Below are 18,074 nucleotides of genomic sequence, written 5' to 3'. Positions count from 1 at the left end.
TAATCAAAACCTTAAACAAACATCTAACATTTTAAAGGCTGATCTGAGTTGCCTGAATTTGTTTTAATTTTAAACAAGATATGGATGTAACTTATAACCTAAAAAACCAAACAAAACCACTTTTAATTTGCCCTAAAACTTAAGATCCTGGGTTTTTTTTCTTCCATATATTTTTTTCTTCCATATATTTTTTTTCTTCCATATCTTAAATTCTTGCTAATTTCACATGGAGAGATAAGTAAACAGGTCAATTATTCTACAGTTTTCACACTCTCCTTCCATCTTAAGATTCAATTTTAAGATGCCATTACAGGTAGAGGGGAGAAGGGGAAGAGCAGAAGTTGTTTACCAAAGAAAGTTAATACCCAAGTTTATGCTTCCAGAAGAGATAGCACAGACGAGGTACACTAAGGACAACCAACGTGTTCTCCCCTCCCAGCAAGCCAGCTGTCTAGCAAGGACCAAAATACAGGTCTCTCAATTCCTTGTCCTGCTACAAGAGTCTGTCAACAGAGTCTGAGATCTGTTCTAAATAGATTGCATGAGTATACCATAAAATTACTCTGTAGAAACTTTCACAGACAGGACAAAAATTAAAATAAATCAGTAATAATCAGATGTTTAGACTTCTATTTTTGAGGCTTTTTTATCTTATACTTTAAAATGTAAAGCATAAACTTTACATACAGTTACTATTAAACATTAAAAGATGCTAGTACACATTTTCCTCACAATACTACGAATAAATACTTCCAAGAACAACCTTAAGACAGAGGACTTGATTTTTCCTTTAGATGAAAATCTGATAGCTGATTTATGTACAGGAATATTCTGAAACACTGTGCATTCTTAACTCAGTTTCAGACCCTCATTTGCATACCTGAAAAGATGGATTATACTGTGTGACCTCCACAACAACATCATCAGACATCTGGTAGCCTTTATCTTCTACTGTTATCAGAGTGTAGTAGACAAGACATGGACAATCTCCAGGATGCCATGCTGCAGCAAGTATCACCAGTCCATCACTATTCAACAACAGGTATCACACCGTTGAGAGATGATTATTACATATTTTACTTGCTCAAACTCTACCACTCACAAAAACAGATATTTAAGTACAATCACAAATAAGTATTTTCCAATACCGTATTTTTTTAATAGAAGGAAAGACTATACTATTTGTTCTTTCAAGCTGTTTTATTAACAGTATTCATACTGCAGCACAAACTGAACCAAGGCAGTTGTGATTTTATGCAATTAAATTAAATACAAGAGATTCTGAATTCTCTGCACTTGCTGGAACAAGTTACAATTGCTTACTTGCTGCCTTTGTAACATCAAGACAAAACGAATACCCAAACCTGATAAAATGACACTAAAAAAGTGAAAGGAATTATTCTTAGGTACAAACTTGTAATGCTAAAGAGATGATAGCATGAAGTATAGGATAACCTAGTTATCTAATACGACGTGCTTATTTTATCAACAGTGACACTCAAGTAAAATTAAATTGCAATAACTTACATAAAGTTTTTGCAAGAAAACAGAACACTTTAATTAAACACATCTCATTAATGTAAGTCTTACCAAATGCAAGCGTACTTCCTTACCGATTCTGTTGCAAATCCATGTATTGTATATTTACTCCTCCTTTAATATCTTCATAGTTACTTTCAGAACCCTAAAAAAACAATACATCTGACTTATAACTATATATAAATAGGCTATTAATTAAACAAACACATAAACCCTTTCCAGGTGAGTTGGCTCTTACCCAAATTGCATCTGTAATATGTTCTTTCAGGATTCTGTTGATATCCCAGCTGAGAGTATAACGTTCTGATGAATCATCAATCTCCCATTTGTTTAGATTCAAACTTGTTAGCATGTAAAAGCTTGATCTCTCTTCGTCCCAAAGAACGCTAGAAATCTGCATTTAAAAAAGAAAAATCTAAAAAGGTTAAAGCACAGCCTTAATATTTGGCTACAACAATCTACACCACTCTCAGTCCACAAAAAAAAAATCACTTCCTTGGGCAACCTACACAAGTTACATTACAAGATAAGAGTATTAACAATAATTTCCAAGACAAGTCTTATTTTATAGATATAAGAACATCTATAGTAAGTGTGTTTCTTATACTTTCTTCCAACTTCTGTGGAGTTCATTGACAAAGCTCAACCTAATCACCAACCCTTGGCAACACTAAATCAGAAAAGTAAAATTACAGGTTACTGTTAGTTTCTTCAAGTAGTGGTGAGGCTATTACTAGAAAGAGGCAAGACTTTGAATCATTGCATAATACCCAGGAAGTATTACTACTTTAAAGTCTCCTTTTATTCAGATCTAAAGAGCAAGCCAGCATTCTCCTTTACAAAGCATACAGATTTATTTGGTTTCTGTCTGTCTTTCAAATTTCAAAGAAATAGAAGTAAAATAAATGACTTGAGTCTTGTCTCTCTTTTTGGTCATCATACATCCTTACACAGTCTTTTCTTTTTTCTGTCTTAAATACTGAGGCTAGAAATTACAGAGAGAAATTAAAGCAGATTACTATATGAATGTTTTTCAGGCTTACCATGGCATCATGTCCAGGAGACAATATACCCAGAAGAGAAGAAACCTTTCTACCAATTCCAGAAAACATGCCCTGACCCTGTGGCAGGGCATGCTGATGAATCTTGCCAGAACTATCTGGTATCAATCGAACTAGCTGGCCTCTGGAGGACGATAAAATAAAGCTTCCTCCCTAACAAAAAGAAAAAGCAACTATATTAAAAAAAATAAAAATCACATTCCTGAAACAATTCTATTGCCAGATAAAATTCTTTATGTCAGCTCATAAGGGTAAACACTAAACAAGAACAAGACACAAGGCATCCATAGTACCTGAGAGCTAACAAAGAAGAAAAAAAAAAGCAGTTATCACATAAAAAGGCTGCTTAAACAAACTTTCCACATCATTCTCTATGCTTGAATCAGTGCAGCGTACACCTCACAGTACACTTTTTTTAATTTTAAACCATATTTTTGAAAAATATGAAAATATATTTAATCAATCTCTACAGGCACTACTACATGTAACATTCATATGTTGAACTACAAATTAAAAAATAAATAACATTCATCTTGCATGTGTGCATTTAAAACCTGAAGTGTTATTAAGCACACTATAGCTTTTTTTTTTTTTTTTTAAATAGCATCCTATCCTACAGGACACTAATCTAAATGAACTGCATATCAAATCCTCCATCTGGTTATGTCAAAAAAGACTGGTGTAGGTAATTAAAAAATGAGTAGTGCATTAGTGAATGTGTAACTGAGAAAAGATATCACAATGCTAGTGTCAGACCAGGAAAGAAAACAATATGCAGATACAAAGAAAGAAGTTGTTTTCTGTTGGGGTTGTTTTGGTTGGTTTTTTTGTTGTTGGTTTTGATTTTTGTTTTGGGTTTTTTTTTTAAGAAATAATAAACATTAGCACTAAGTCAAACATCTGACTGGTACTTAGGGCTGGCAGAGACTCATTTTCTTATTGCATCCACGAAACTCCATTTCAGTTTAACAACAGAACTAAAATCTCATTTAATCCTAATGATGAAAAATAGCGTTACCTTTGCACTAAGAAAATGTGAAAAGTCTTGTACGTTATGCAAAATATGCACTCCATTGTAGGTGCTTATATACCTCATTTAGGAGGCAGAGACTTCTGTTAGTGCATCTCTTGCCTGTCCTAACGGGTGCCTCTACATTAGCACTTTAATTAGTATCAAGAGCCTGTTTCTGAAGCGACCTTTTCTGAAGCAACCCCACACACTACCTGCTGGATCACGTCACGTCACAGAGCAGTCTGAGTGTACCAGCTGTACACCCTTTGAATGAAACTAAGCTGAAAGAGGGGCTCTGACCACTAACAGATATTCATTTCATGCAGCTAGGCTGGAACTAGTTTAAAGTAACAACCCCCTCCCCCCAAATGGCCAGGGTAGACACTGGCATTGCCTCAGCACTAACCTTGTTACTTTATAGATTCTCAACTATTGCCTTTCGCTACTTGCTAACATAGATGTAGCCTTCATGCCCTCTGCCACCAAGGCATTAAAAAAAAGGTGCCTTCAATTCAAAACTGACCGAAGTTTGTATGTTACAGGGAACAAACAAAGCCTGTTAGATATACAACAATTTTCAAAAAAAAGGAATGCTAAGGGCCTGAAGGTTGCTGAAAGAATGAACTGTTCTGTACAGGAAATGCTCACAAAATTAAAAAAAAAAAAAAGCACCATTTTCATCATCATACTACATAAAATTTTGCTAAAGGTTAAATCTGCCCAGTGACAGGATGACTAATTAAGTACAGTTGTCATACACGTAATAATGCAGCTTTAGAACATTGATTAATAAAAGGGTTCTGCTCTGAAAAAAATAAAAAAAAGTTCCTCTAGCTCTGAATTCACACTGATGTCAATGTTTCAACTACAGGTATGATAAGACCTTGCTTTCCTCATCTTGGTATCTGAAACTTGGGCACAATTCAACTCTAATAGGGTAGACACGTATTAGTGTTTCTTAACATCTTGAAACTCTTAGGAAATCTGTTAGGTTTACAAATGTTTATGACATGCTGATGCCCTAAAATAATATTTATAATACAGGATATGAACAGTAGATGTTGAAAAGGTCATGAGATAAAATGTAATTTAATTGATAATAACTACTTTTGAAGATAACACATACTGTAACACACATTGAATTTTTGGATATATTCCATTTTGAGAGTTTTCCCCATTTAGGGACATCAACAGCAGAAAACAGAATTTCTAAGAACAACTCATAATATACTTGTTCATTACTTTCATACAGAAATCTCTCAAATTCCATCACTAGTGAGCTATACCACAAGACGCTGAGCATGTGGTCTGCGGATTCAGATGAAGTAGTTCTCTGTTTTTGTGATAGCAGGGTTTCTACCACTGGGAGTAATCACAGTAGTAATACTGACACTCCTCATAGGCTGAGGTACCAAACCAGTCCTGTCAACCTTGTGGTTGAATCCTGCATGCTTCCCCAATTTAACATTATTGTTCATGACTACCAGTCATCTCTGCTACTTAAGATCATCACACTCATCAACAATCTCTGAAATTACTCCTCAGAATGTTTGATAGTTTGCTTTGCAACACTCATTGGAGATTTAGGACTGATAGTGTGGAGCATGCTTTTTAATTTTTAAATTAGGAATTAAAGCAGTATTTTAACATAAATCATACTGTACCGTACCTTTACTGCTGTTAGGAAACTGCACAGAGAGCCTCCAAAGTCTGTAAAAGTCTCCGTATAGGAACCTTCATGTGCAAGGTTGGGCCAGTAGCGCACAGAACCTTCGCTGGTAGCAACCATTATTGCCAGAGACTTGAAGTGAGAAAATAATTAACAGAACGTGCAAGATAATAATAATCAGACTGCAGCTTTAACTAAAACATGTTATTTTACATATCAAGATTGTGGGTGACAAACACACAAAAAAGTAGTAAATACATATGGATGCACACTGACAAACCCAGAACTGAACTGCAAATGATTCTGTAGCATAACTTAATACGTGCAGGGAATGTTATACTCGCTTATTTTGCTAACAATAATATTTTCTACTGGTTCTTGCTCCTGATAATTCAGGGTCTGCTATTGAAATGCAAACAAAACTTACAGTTGCAAGACAGAAAAGAGCCTGTGGAGAATTCCAGATGCCAAGAGTTATAAGCCACTATGGAAGACTTAAAATGCAGACTGTAATTTAACGAAGAAGCTGCTCTAGTGTCATTAAGAGAAATACCAAATCACACGGTGGCTCTTCTCTTCATAAAGACATAAGCCCACAGTGTGCCTACATTAGGGCTTCTGACTCGGGAAATCACTCAGATACCAAATTCAAAGCGTGAAGCAAGAGACTGTGTTCAAGTAGAGATTTAGACAGAAAGCATTGTACCTAATCTACTGGTTGTTGAAAAAAATCACAGAACAATAGAATAACTGTAGCTGAGAGCTGTTACTGAGCTCCTTGGAGTTTTCTAACTGATTTTTGACCAGACACAGATCTTCACAAAGGAAAGCAGTTGGCTAATGAACATCATAACAATTAAAAAACCACCACAGAATACATTGTCTTCTGTGATTCCTGTCTGTTATTTAATAATTTTCATTTTAGTGAAATATTTTCTACCACTAATATTTCTACTTCACTCTGTAAAATCATAGTATCTATGCATAGCTCACAAGCTGAAGAAAGATGAAATAAAAAAAAAAAAATCTTGGTTTAGGTGTATTACTTCCTCTTAAGCTTCTTTAGGTATGACTAAGTCATAGAGCATTTGGAGTTTTATGAGCTAATCACAAGATACTAAGATTGCTTTTCATCATCTGGAAGTGTAATACAATAACAAGTCAAAAGAAAAGAACTTATTACATATCCTGTGCTGCTTCTTCCTTCCAAAGACAACTGCCTGTCCAGTTTTATTAGAGCACCACATATATTAACTGAAAACTACACCCAAACTGAAAATGAGAGCTTCTTGTCTTCATGGATGATAGTAACAGACACATTAACATATTTTCAGAAAACTTAACTGATCTTCAAACCTCACCCTCTAGCACAGTATGTTACGAAAAGGCACTTAGGAAAGTAATCAGTCAAGACAGATTAAATCATCTGCCTTCCCCGTGCCAGCTTCCTGGCCAAGGGATGGTGCTGGTGTTATTCTTCTCATCCATGTGTACTCAGAATTAAACCACTGCTGACCACCTTTTTTCAGCCAGCATGCATTTAAACTGCACTTGCTTAGACTGAATATTTGTTTGCCCTGGTGTTTGTTAACACAATACTTCCTAGTTTACTGTATTTTTATTTGTTATGAAAGCAGACCAAGTAATCCTTAGGAAAACTATTATTTAGTCTGATCCTATAACATGTACATGGTGTAATTTGAAAAGACTAGCAGAATTTTGTTTATTACAAACATATTTATTGCAAACTATCAATCCTGACCTTTTGAATAGATAGCACAACACCAAACGCAGTTTTCAAATAAGTACTTGATAAAATAGGATATATTCAAAGTTACTCTAAAAGTATTTTTAAACACTAAAATTTAAAAGCTGATCACCTGCAGAGAAGGCGCTTCACCTGAGGAACTGAGACAAGATATAGCTGCTAAACTAGAACTCCACTGGAAGTCACTGGGTGGCAGCTGCAGTTCCTTGCACAGAGATAACTGTAAGAAACAAAGAGATACCATAATAAATATGAGACTGGAAGAACTTATTCCTCTGCCATAAGTCTTTAGACTTTTTGACCCTGCTAACAATTAATTTCCAACTAGCCCAGACACTGTGTAAGGGAACCAAAAGAATGTCACAAGACATTTTCAGCAAGGTTGTCACAACCAGCAAACAGCTAAAAAACACCTACTTGTACATTTTCAAACATCACTGTTTTTCTTTAGTTATTTCTGAATGTTTCTCACAACACTACAATATTGAATTATTTCTTTCAGAGGTGCAATTATTTGACCATTCCTTAATACAATATGCTAACAAGGCAGCAAAACAAAATTAAACTAGAAGTGCTTGAGAAAGCTCACTAGGTATTAACAGAGTGGATAGGGGAAACACTCCCCCCCCCCAAAGTTAAACAATCAGAAAAATTTTAATCCCTTGAAAAATCTCTACAAGTACCAGAATGTGTATACCTGACACTCCACTACATGTGCAGAATATGTATAATTAACATACATTGCACTAATTGGAAGATACTGATTTTGTAACTACAGGTTTCCCCTGACCATACTTGCTATTCACTGAAATTACGCTGAAAGAAACACTGCCCAGAGGGAAAAAAAAATTCTTGACATAAGAAACCTAGATGAAACATACGTTCAGCACAGCTGAAACTAACCTTTTTTTTTTTTTGACAAGTTGAAAATCAGTCCCAGAATAATCTAAACCAATCTGTCACATATCAACTAGTTTTTAACTATTAAAATAAGCTTTATCAAGACTATCTAACATAAGAAACACATCTATTAAAAAGCAAAGAATTAACCTTAGTGTTAAGGTGACAATTAAAACTGAAGAGAGGAATATAACAAAGTTAAGCTCCCTCAAAAGCCTGAATTTCAGTTACTGTTGCTAGTATGACTTCATACCAACCCCACTGCTTTTGGGGGAAACCAGACGAACTCCAATTTATAAAGAAACTCTTGCTTTAAAAAAACACAACTGAATTACTTGTTCAACTAGCATAAAATATAGAAGTTTTTCCATCTTGATCTTTCAGTTACCTTAGCTACTGGAGACTGACCAATCTTCCAGATAATCAGCCTCTCTTTATGGACTAGCCAGGCCCATCCACTTTCATCCACTTGAACACTCAGCTGGTCATCAGCTACACAAAAAGTAATTTTTTTAAAGCATTCAGATTTTTTAAAACACTGCAGAGTAACCTTAAAACCAATAAACCTTCATTCTCATATGAAAATAAGAAATATATTTTCTATTAAATTAAATTCCATGCTAGAATTTCCATGTATTTGATTAAGATACCAAATTACCACATATAGTTTAAAAATCCATTTGACAAACGCTCAACTTTTGAGAGTGAAAAGCAAGACAATCCTAGAAGCTATTTCCATCAATTTACAGCAGATTATAATAGCTTTGTAAATTGCTCAGCAATTTTTAAGATACGCATTTTTGGTTCCTCTTATATCTACTATAAAAAGAAAACTTATCTACAGGGAGAAATTGCTTAGGAGACCAATTTCTTGAACTCAGGGAAAGGTTTGTATCACTGGGGCTTTTAGAAGTGATAACAAATGTGGATTAAAAGAAAAAAAAAATTAGAGCATCCACTCTAAGTCACAACAGAACCAAAACAAGTGAAAAAGGTGAGAAAGAACCAATAAGCAAAAGTTACTAAAAAACTACTATTGGCTTTCTTTATAACCTTGGACTTTACGGTATATTGGTTAAGACAGCACCTGAAGGATATTTACATGCATCCATACCCACCATGGGTGTTATTACAATTATAGTTACATAGTTAACCAAGCTGGAGTCAAACCAAGGCACAAACATTTCAGTTTCCACTGTAAAGTCAGCATTTAAATGGCATCAACAACATGTTAACACTTCTCTCACCTGTCAATTTTCACGAGAAATATAACAGATAAAATCAGTTCTTACCATCAGCCTTCTTCAGGGCTTCCATAACCTTAACAGGCAGAGAGGATCCAAAAGCCTTAACATCATAGTTAATAGTCTCACTTGCTGAGGGATGCTGGATAACTCTGGTAGGAGTCGCTCTTAAACAAAAAAAAAGTTATAGTTAGGTTTTTATTGTTTCTTCATCAGTTTCAACAGACATTCACTTCATTAGTATCTGGTTAGAAATAGTTGTGATGAGATGGGTTTATGTAAAATAAACGTGGTCCCTCTGGGAGCACCATCTAAAGCAGCAATTTGGTGGCCTCCTTACAAGTCGTTAGCTGTCACCAAGTTCCTTTATTTTTTAAAGAACCGATTTTGAATATGCATTCCTCCCCCAGCAACAAAATCACTGTCCAACTTCTCTACGTTCTGGTTATCTATAGAATAAAGCTATCCACAGTGCCAGGAGAAGCTCAACAGAAGTTGGTCCCTGACTGCAGGGCCTGTTTCCATCCCCAGTCCTAACACTGCTGGGCAGTACGCACTGTGCGACACTTTGAACACCCGTGGCAGGTTGGATCAGCTAGCACTTCTGCTGCCCTTGTTTCACTGTGGAGACTGCAGTTCTTATCTGTTTCAGTCATTATTTGTTTCACAATATAATTTCTAAAAGCTGCTTTGCATCTTCCCCCACCTTCTCTCTCTGGAACAGCATAGGTCTGTCTTGTCTTTTGAACATGGTTAAGTGGGTAAATTTCTCTGCTTTTAGAAGATACTGCCCTTTTTTTATTTCTCCTCACAAGTAAAATGATGTCACAGACCTCCCCAGTGTGAAGTGCCAAAAGATGATGATACACAGCTAGAAGACAAGCCTGACACCCGGTTTGGAAAAACACCGTATTAAACAGACCTGAAGTAAAAGTTTCCCAAAACTGAAAATGGGCAATCTTGTTTATCTCAACAACAAATAGCTGCTCCTGAGAAAAGAGATTCTGAAATTGATCTGGGGCTCGTATTAAATCTCAGTTTTGATTCACATGGAAGGGAGAAGAGGGGAAGCTGAGGAAAGGGTGGGGAGAACCGCGTAAACTTTGACAGTTTTATCTTCTTTTTAAATACAAAGGTTCTTATATTTTCATATTTTTCCTATACCAGGGATACATCTGAGGAACCCTCAAATTCAAATGCTAGTAAGAGATATTTATAACACTGAACATGGGGTATTGTATATGTATAGTTTTAATGTACAATACCACTTTTAAAGAACCTTAAAACTGTTCAACTATGAAATGTTTTAGTCAGAATCTGTTACCATGAGAACAGAGTATATGAAATATCCTACAAAGAATCTGAGAGCACCTGAGAAACCACAGACTAATAAAGTCTTACTACTCCTGTAGGAAAGTAAATGAGCAAAATGAGTAAACATAGATTAGTAACTCTCATAGATTTTTTCTTTTTTTCCTTTTCATACAGAAAAGTCATGCCTAACAGTTCTATCAGAATTTTCTGAAAAAAAGGCAGTGAATACAATCCAGACAATATTAAGTACTTCAATTTCCCAAAATCTTTCAAAAAGATCCCTTATCAAAGATTCCTAAAGAAATCAAGCTGGGAGGTATGAGGAAAAGTCTTACTTTGTAGACCAAACCCTGTATAAAAGAAAGCAAAAAGCAAAAATAATACAGAGGAAAGAAAGGCTAACTTATACACTGCAGGAAAGTTTCCCTTCTATAAATCTGCACTGGCATCTAAAATCTTCAGCACAGTTGTAAAAGAAACCAACTACCAGAGTGACAGCGTCTTGACAGTACAATATTTTTTAGGACAGTCAAACAGAATATCTGACTTACTAAATACAGGCTAAAAGGCAAAACAGAAAACATCATGACAACTCCGCTTCTTGAGTACTAGGGTGACCTAGCATGCACACATCTCAAAAGGATACTGTAGAAAACCTACTGAAAAGAGATTTAAGGATCATCAGGGATACAGAATATCTTACAATACATCCCAACAGAAAAACAAATGGTAAAACTGCATTCGTGAAACAGTAATGTTGTAACCTACAATGGCTTGAGCATGCAAAAATGAGGCAGAGTTTGCAAAGAGAGACGAAATATTTTGTTAAACCTTCTTGTATAGATAGTTGAAAGCAAGAGCTTTCAGGCAGAGCCCTCTCATTAGGCTCATTTAGAAGCATGCCTTGATACATTTACTGAGGCACAGGATCAATATAATCTAATTGCTGACTCTTACACATGACCAAATGACACTTTTTCCCCTCCTTTTACTCAGTAAGGTCAAATGATTTTATCTAACTAAAAGCCTCCGTGTCTGCATCTGGGTTTTGGCTGTGTTTGTAAGACTCGAGGAAGAGATTCAGACGGCAAGCACTTGAACACCTGGCCCTTTTTTTTTTTTTTTTCAATTATGATACTTTTTTGCTACTTTTTAAAATCACTAGCCTAACTTCCTATTAGCTCTCTCAACAATTAGTGCTACTTCAGCAAACAGAGAGCGAGTCCGTTCAGACCCTCAGTAATAGTAATCTAACTGCGTATGACAGACTCTCGCCCCAAGTAACAACCGAGCAAGTCTCCCCTGAGCGACGAGGCGGATGACGGGACTTGCAGCCAGTCTACTCTGCACGCCTGCAGCAAGGGGCAACGCCACTTCTGGTCGCTGTGGCTCTCCGGTCTGGTGGCCGGAGAGCGCCCGGCGGAGGAGCAGAGGCGCCCGGGGCACACGCCGCCGGGCAGCTCTGCACGCTCCCTCCCCCGCCCCTCAGGGGGCCGGGAGGCGGCTGCACCACGGGCAGCGGTCCCCGCAAGCCCCGGCTGCAGCGCCTGCCGCGGAACCCCAGCAACGGAAGGCTCGGGGTCTGTTCCAGAAACGGGAAAAGAAGAGATGGGGAAACCCTCAGGGTCCGAGCGGCGCGGCCCGAGGCGGGCGGCAGCCCGGGGAGGCCCGGCCCCGCCTCGGAGCGCGCCGGGAGGGGCGGGGCCGGGGCCCAGGCAACGGCCCGGCGGGAAAATGCGGCTCGCGCCCCCTCGCCCCAGCCCGGGGCCCGGGACTCACCGGGCGGAGAGGGAGCCGCTCCTCCGCGCCACCGGGGAGAACAGCACCGGGGAGCTGGCTGCCGCCACGACGGCCAGGTTCCTCCTGCCGCCCGGCCGGGAGAGAGGGCTGGGGGCGGCGCTGCCGAGGTTCCTGCGGGCCGACCCGCCGGGGGTCCGCGGGGAGGCGGGAGCCGAAGGGAACATGGCTGGGGAGAGAGGCGCGGTGCCGGCACTGGGCTCCCGCCGGGCGCCGGCTGACCGCGTCACTGCCGGGCGGGGCGAGGAAGAGCGGCGCGCGGCGCAGCCCCTGCCGGGGAGCGGCGGAGACCACGCGCCAGCGGCCCGCTCAGGCGGCGGCCCGGCCTTCGCGCCCCGCCGACAGCCTTCCCGGCTCTGCCTGACACAGCCCGGCAGCGGGAGGCTGCCCTCGTAAATACATCGCAGTTGTTACAGGCTCAAGCGGTAACGCAGAAATTGTCCGATTTCCACCTTAGCTGCACCAGTGCTCCTGCCGCCCTCAGAAGAGGATTTTTCCTCTCCGGAGAGGGAGAGCAGAACGAGAGCGCTTCAAGCCCGCCGGCACGTCGCGACCTGCGGAGGATGGCTGTTTTAGCTAAATTTCCAATTAACGAAAAACACGGAGAAAACATATTCCGTGCAAACCTTGGTATGTTTCACATCTATGGTAAATAACAATCATGCGCTACAGCTATTCAGTGGTATAGAATTAGATTTTCATCTTGAAGGGGAACTAAATTTTCTCACTGAAAGAAAATAGTCAACGACATTGGTTTGTATGAAGAGGCTTTCAGAAGGTACGTATGTTCCATCTACTTGGGGAAGAAGCTGAGTTGTTTGTATATTATCAGTGAAGCTAATGAGTTAAGATAAAATTAACTAAAACCAGGATATTCAAAAATTTCCCATCATTTTCCAAAAATACGTTCTTTGATTAAAAAGAGTTACGGCTGTTAAGCTTTCTATGTGGATTGTGGTCCAATATGACTGAACCTGAAATGCAGAGGAGATAAACTTGGGATGCTTCATCTGCCAGTAGTGAAGTATGAGGCACCTGTCTGCTTCAGAGCTTTGCCTTTTAACTTCACCCCGTCTCCTTTTGCTTTGATTTTATGGGAAAAGCAAAATAGGAACATTTAGTGGAGCTTCACTACACTGTTACATTAATGTGGTATCCTTCCATGTAGCCGCCTCTATTATACTTCATGCGGCGATGCTAAATCATCATGTTTCATCATGAAAAACGAACTAACCAACCAAACCAGAAAGTGCACACACAAACAAGCAAACAGGGAAAAACTGAGTAAAATTCAAGCTGCCATCCGTATTTCCCAACACCCATGAACGGTGACATTCAAATTATTTTAAAAACTGAAAGCTCCCCTTCACATCTCGTTTCTAAAATATTTAAGGTGACGCAGTGTCAGCAGTCGTTTTTTGCCAATTGAATCCTGTATACACTTTGCTACACTTCCTCGGGGAATTACTCGGCTGCCTTTCGCTGTCCCAGCCCTGTGTTAGGAGCTCCATCTTCAGGAGAGAGGATACAACTCAACCCTTAAACCTCATTTTTGACACAGAACTGGTTTATGCTGATATCGGTTAGAGACTTAACCAGTTTTTGAACTGGGACACGTGTGGTATTTGTTTGTCACGTGAAAAGGTGAATGTCCAGCAGGCAATTCTGACAATACTGACCTAGTGGGGACTTGAACTAAGAGAATGGAAATAGTGGATTTACATTAGAGCCACAACTTCAAAATATATGGGATTGATAATCTTTTTACTTCTGATTTTATTTATTGATCGATGGATTGAAAAACAGTGTAGAAAATACTGCTTGGGTAGACTAGCCACAAATAGCTGCCTACCTATTTAGAAAGAAAATTAGTTTGAAGGGATAGCAGCAAACTCCATCATCTGCAGAGCAAACAAAATTCTCATGAATTGGTTAACTGAATACAGAGTTCCCTAACAGGTCAGAGTATTAATCTATTAGACCATTGCGTCATGAGTTTAAGACCCCGTAAGCAACTGGAAACAATTCTCCCCATTCAAGACAGCTGAAAATGTCAAGCAGTGGAAATGCAAAGACAGAATTGGCGGAGATCACAAAGGCAGGATATTCTCTTCTATTACTCCCCTAATTGGAACCCGCTCCCTTTTCAAAGATTGCAGTATTGACAGAGAAGAGGCTCTCTGTGTCAGAAGATTAAAGCAAAAAGTTGCATCAGCTACTTGAAACCTGAAAGTTCTTTCAGAGATGCCAATCATTCACTGCAGTGATGATGCTGTGATCAGTACTCTATTTAAGCATTAAAATAAATAGTTTAATAAGTAGTTTAAGTAATAAAGTTACTCAAGACACTTTATTTTCAGTGTCTTATTTCAGGAAAACATTCATGCTGTCAAGAATCAGAAAACTAATTAGGAACACAGTAAAGGGATTAAGCGTACATTGAGAGCTGACCTTTCATTAAGTCTCCAAAAACTCAACCCTAACCAATACATTCAATTTAGCAAGGTAGTTTTGAAAGCAGTTAAGATACAGTCTTTAAGCCCCAAAAGCTTTGTACCAAAAAGCTTTGTAAGCTTTGCTGCTACAAGGACACTTTGAAACCTCTACCAATTCCGAATAAGGCCTGGCCTTTCCTTCAGGAAATGTTGGGTAAGTTTGATTTGACTTAGATTGTATCTACCTGCGATCAAAAGCATTTCTGAGTACCTTTTGGCCTTTGGAATACAGAGCAGCACAGCTGTGTTTTGAGCTGTTAATACCATCCCTCACGGAACTGAACCTTTTCCTACTAACAGTAGCTTAAACAAAACAAATAGCAGATATACATTATTACTAAAACCTGAAGGGGGCAACGATGGAAAATACAGTCAGTGAGTGTAAGAAAGTTTGGTTTATACTTCTTTCTGATGCGCAGTCAGATACTCTCATGTTAAGCCTTTTCTACATTCCATGGCCCCTTTTTGCCCCATGGACCACACTACACAAGACAGCAGCATGAAATAGTGGTCCTCAGCAAAAGACGCCTATCAGGATTGTTACAGATACACCAACAGTTTCCACCTTAGACAGGAAGGTCTTCAACTCTTGTAACAAAAAGAATGCAATACTTCAAATTTTCTCTTTCTCACACCTTTTTTCCTCATTAAGCTACTAGGGCTCCTACAGTTCAAAATGCAACCATACCCAGGGTTGACCAACACTGCTGTGGAAGTATCCAGCACGCCATGTGTGCACATCACATACACTGTAGGTGTGTAAACCACAAATCTGAAGTTGTCCAGCAAAGCTTTCTACTTGCAGATTACTGACACTGTTTTCTCACCTTGTTGAGGTCTGTGGTTTGTTCCAAGGAGCATTTTGAGTGGTTCTAACCTGAACAAAGTCTGTTATCCAATGTTATTCATTCACCTTTCTGTGGACTAGAGCTTTTCTACAGCTTTTCACATTTTTTCTGTAGACTGCAACACCTGCCAGAACAACTAATGAACAAGAGACATAAAACATTCATTCAGTTCGGCTGCAAGTAATTCCTGTAACCTGTGTAAACACATGAATAAAGGGGCTCGTTGCATCTCACATAAGGAGATATTACATGAATAAAGATTAAAGTTCAAGCCGCTCTAAATACATTATAAAGAGAATAATTAGTAGTCAACACTGAAATTAAACATTGGGTCAGTGGTATTTTTGGCATATCTTTAATACAATATCTGCTTCTAGTAAAACTGTATCAGAAGATAAAATTACATCTAGATGTAATTTTATTTTCATTCCTTAGCACAGGGATCTCTTTAGCGTTTTCACTATATTCCACAAAGTGCCATTAATGGCACATTAGGTAAACATTTTAAGCTTGCTCAGCCCTAGGTATCTCACCTATTGCCAATAAAGTTTTCCAGCAACAAGTTTTCCTAGCATAGATGAGTTTTAATGTGACCTGGAAAGTTTCTAGCTTTTATAAATTATCTTGTGGGGTTTTGCATCTTCAGAAAGTCTAGAGAGAGTCTATTGGAAGAGATTCTTAAATTAGAAACATGAAGCCTACTCTTTACTGCCAAGTGTACCCTCCTGCAGTTATTCAAATTAATGTAATGCTATTATTTTACTAGTTGTTCTTGAGAAGGTAGTTTACTAGTTGTCCCTAATAAGGTAGTTAGGCAAAACCTGGGATTTCTATGAATGAAGTTTTAAGTAACAATGAAAAACTTAGATATGCCTTAAAAAAAGGACAAAAACTTACATATGTAAGAGCGTGTTCTTTTGGACCTCATCTTAGAAAGGAAGTGAAACTAAAGAACTGGGAAAATAGAGAAGGGAAGAAAATGCATGCAAATTTTAGATTTTCCTGTGCTGACTTAATATACTAATACACTTCCTTTGTCCTTATGTAAAGTCAGTTAGGTTTTTTTTTTGGTTGCTCTTTTTGTTGTTTGTTTGGTTTTTAAAGAACTTTCCTCCAACTCATGCTTCCATGCTCTCTAAAATGTGTTCTCATATGTAATTCTCTACAGTAGCTGTAGATGGTGATCATAATCAACTTTCACATTTCAGAACAAATGGTAACTGACAAAACTTTCAGAGTCTGTTAGTATCACGCATTTTTGAATTCCAGCATTTTAAGACTACTGACAGGCACAGAAAGCAAAAGTTCCTTGAAAAGGGAAGAGACAATGATATGAAAATGATAAAATTGTCATTTAATTACCCTTAAAATACTGAACTTACTTGAGAACGCAGCACATCATCACACAGTGCATTACAGCAAACAAGATTCTAAATGGTCTCAATTAACATAACACACAGCAGAAAGATCTACACACTGAAATTATCTCAATGTGATAGACATTTTAAAAAGTTGCAATAATTATTAAAAAGCTTTCAATACAAAGTTTAAACACATTTAAGTTTCAAAAGAATATTTTGTACATTTTGGAAAAATATAACATTTACTTTACATAACTGGAACATAAGTTATACTCTTTGTAGTTTGTAAGCTTCCATTATTCATACATTCTCTCATACATTTTCTTTTAATACATCGTTTTCTCTGGATTGTAAATCTAATGCAAAAGTATCACTATTCTGAAGAAAAGCTTGTTTCTGCATTAGTTTCCTGAAAAGTCCATTTGGATTTGCAAGTAGTTCCTCATGTTTTCCACATTCAAGAATTCTACCCTGGCCAAGGACTGCAACAAAATCAGCATTCTGAATAGTAGACAGACGATGAGCAATGATTAGGACTGTCCTCCCTTCCATCAGCCGGTCCAGAGCTTCTTGCACTAGATACTCATTTTCAGCATCCAAAGCACTAGTAAGAAATGGGAAGCAGGGAGGGGAGAGAGGAGGATATTTGCTATTTTAAGACAGGTTAGTTTTGTATGCATTAGGCTTATTTTGCTAAAACTGCAAACCCTTGCTATTGCTGGTGAAGATGAACCAATGGAACTGCAGGAAAGTTTTGTGAATATGCTTAGTGCGCACGTCCAAGTTATAGGCATTACATATTTTCATATGCAAAAATATGCATGAAGAAATAACACTAAATTAATCCAGTGGAAAAAATTAAGTTACACTGCAGTATAATCATCTCTCTTTAACACCAAGATCTTCGTTTAAACTAAAGATACAAAAAAGCAAGTTACATACTACAAATTTAACTCCATGAAAAATTACAATACAGTGTACCAGCTATCCTTCCCACTTTGCATAAACAGCTTTTATCACAGGTCTCCTAACCAACTCACACATTCTAGAATGCACATTATTTTTC

The 18,074-nt window shown here is 38.1% G+C and overlaps 2 protein-coding genes across 6 annotated transcripts in view; both read right to left on the bottom strand.

Moving 5' to 3' along the window:
* NUP133 (nucleoporin 133) overlaps positions 1–12,488 on the bottom strand; it is a 37,447-nt gene extending 24,959 nt beyond the window's left edge. For all 4 annotated transcript variants that reach the window (XM_076334098.1, XM_076334100.1, XM_076334101.1 and 1 more), the window contains exons 1-9: positions 12,287–12,488; positions 9,242–9,360; positions 8,338–8,441; positions 7,162–7,269; positions 5,282–5,413; positions 2,583–2,753; positions 1,778–1,933; positions 1,614–1,684; positions 881–1,028 (exon numbers count right to left, since the gene is read on the bottom strand). In XM_076334098.1, coding sequence (XP_076190213.1) covers positions 881–1,028; positions 1,614–1,684; positions 1,778–1,933; positions 2,583–2,753; positions 5,282–5,413; positions 7,162–7,269; positions 8,338–8,441; positions 9,242–9,360; positions 12,287–12,471 — 1,194 coding nt within the window. In that variant the 5' untranslated portion in view covers positions 12,472–12,488. The remainder of the gene's footprint in view (positions 1–880; positions 1,029–1,613; positions 1,685–1,777; positions 1,934–2,582; positions 2,754–5,281; positions 5,414–7,161; positions 7,270–8,337; positions 8,442–9,241; positions 9,361–12,286) is intronic.
* A 4,492-nt stretch (positions 12,489–16,980) lies between these two features.
* The window catches only part of ABCB10 (ATP binding cassette subfamily B member 10), a 30,666-nt gene continuing 29,572 nt past the window's right edge, over positions 16,981–18,074 (bottom strand). For both annotated transcript variants that reach the window (XM_076334097.1, XM_076334096.1), the window contains exon 13: positions 16,981–17,612. In XM_076334097.1, the coding sequence (XP_076190212.1) occupies positions 17,321–17,612 (292 nt within the window). In that variant the 3' untranslated portion in view covers positions 16,981–17,320. The remainder of the gene's footprint in view (positions 17,613–18,074) is intronic.

Source organism: Aptenodytes patagonicus, chromosome 3 (assembly GCF_965638725.1).
Source record: "Aptenodytes patagonicus chromosome 3, bAptPat1.pri.cur, whole genome shotgun sequence".
NCBI lineage: Eukaryota > Metazoa > Chordata > Aves > Sphenisciformes > Spheniscidae > Aptenodytes > Aptenodytes patagonicus.
This window is presented reverse-complemented; position numbering and strand designations above follow the sequence as displayed.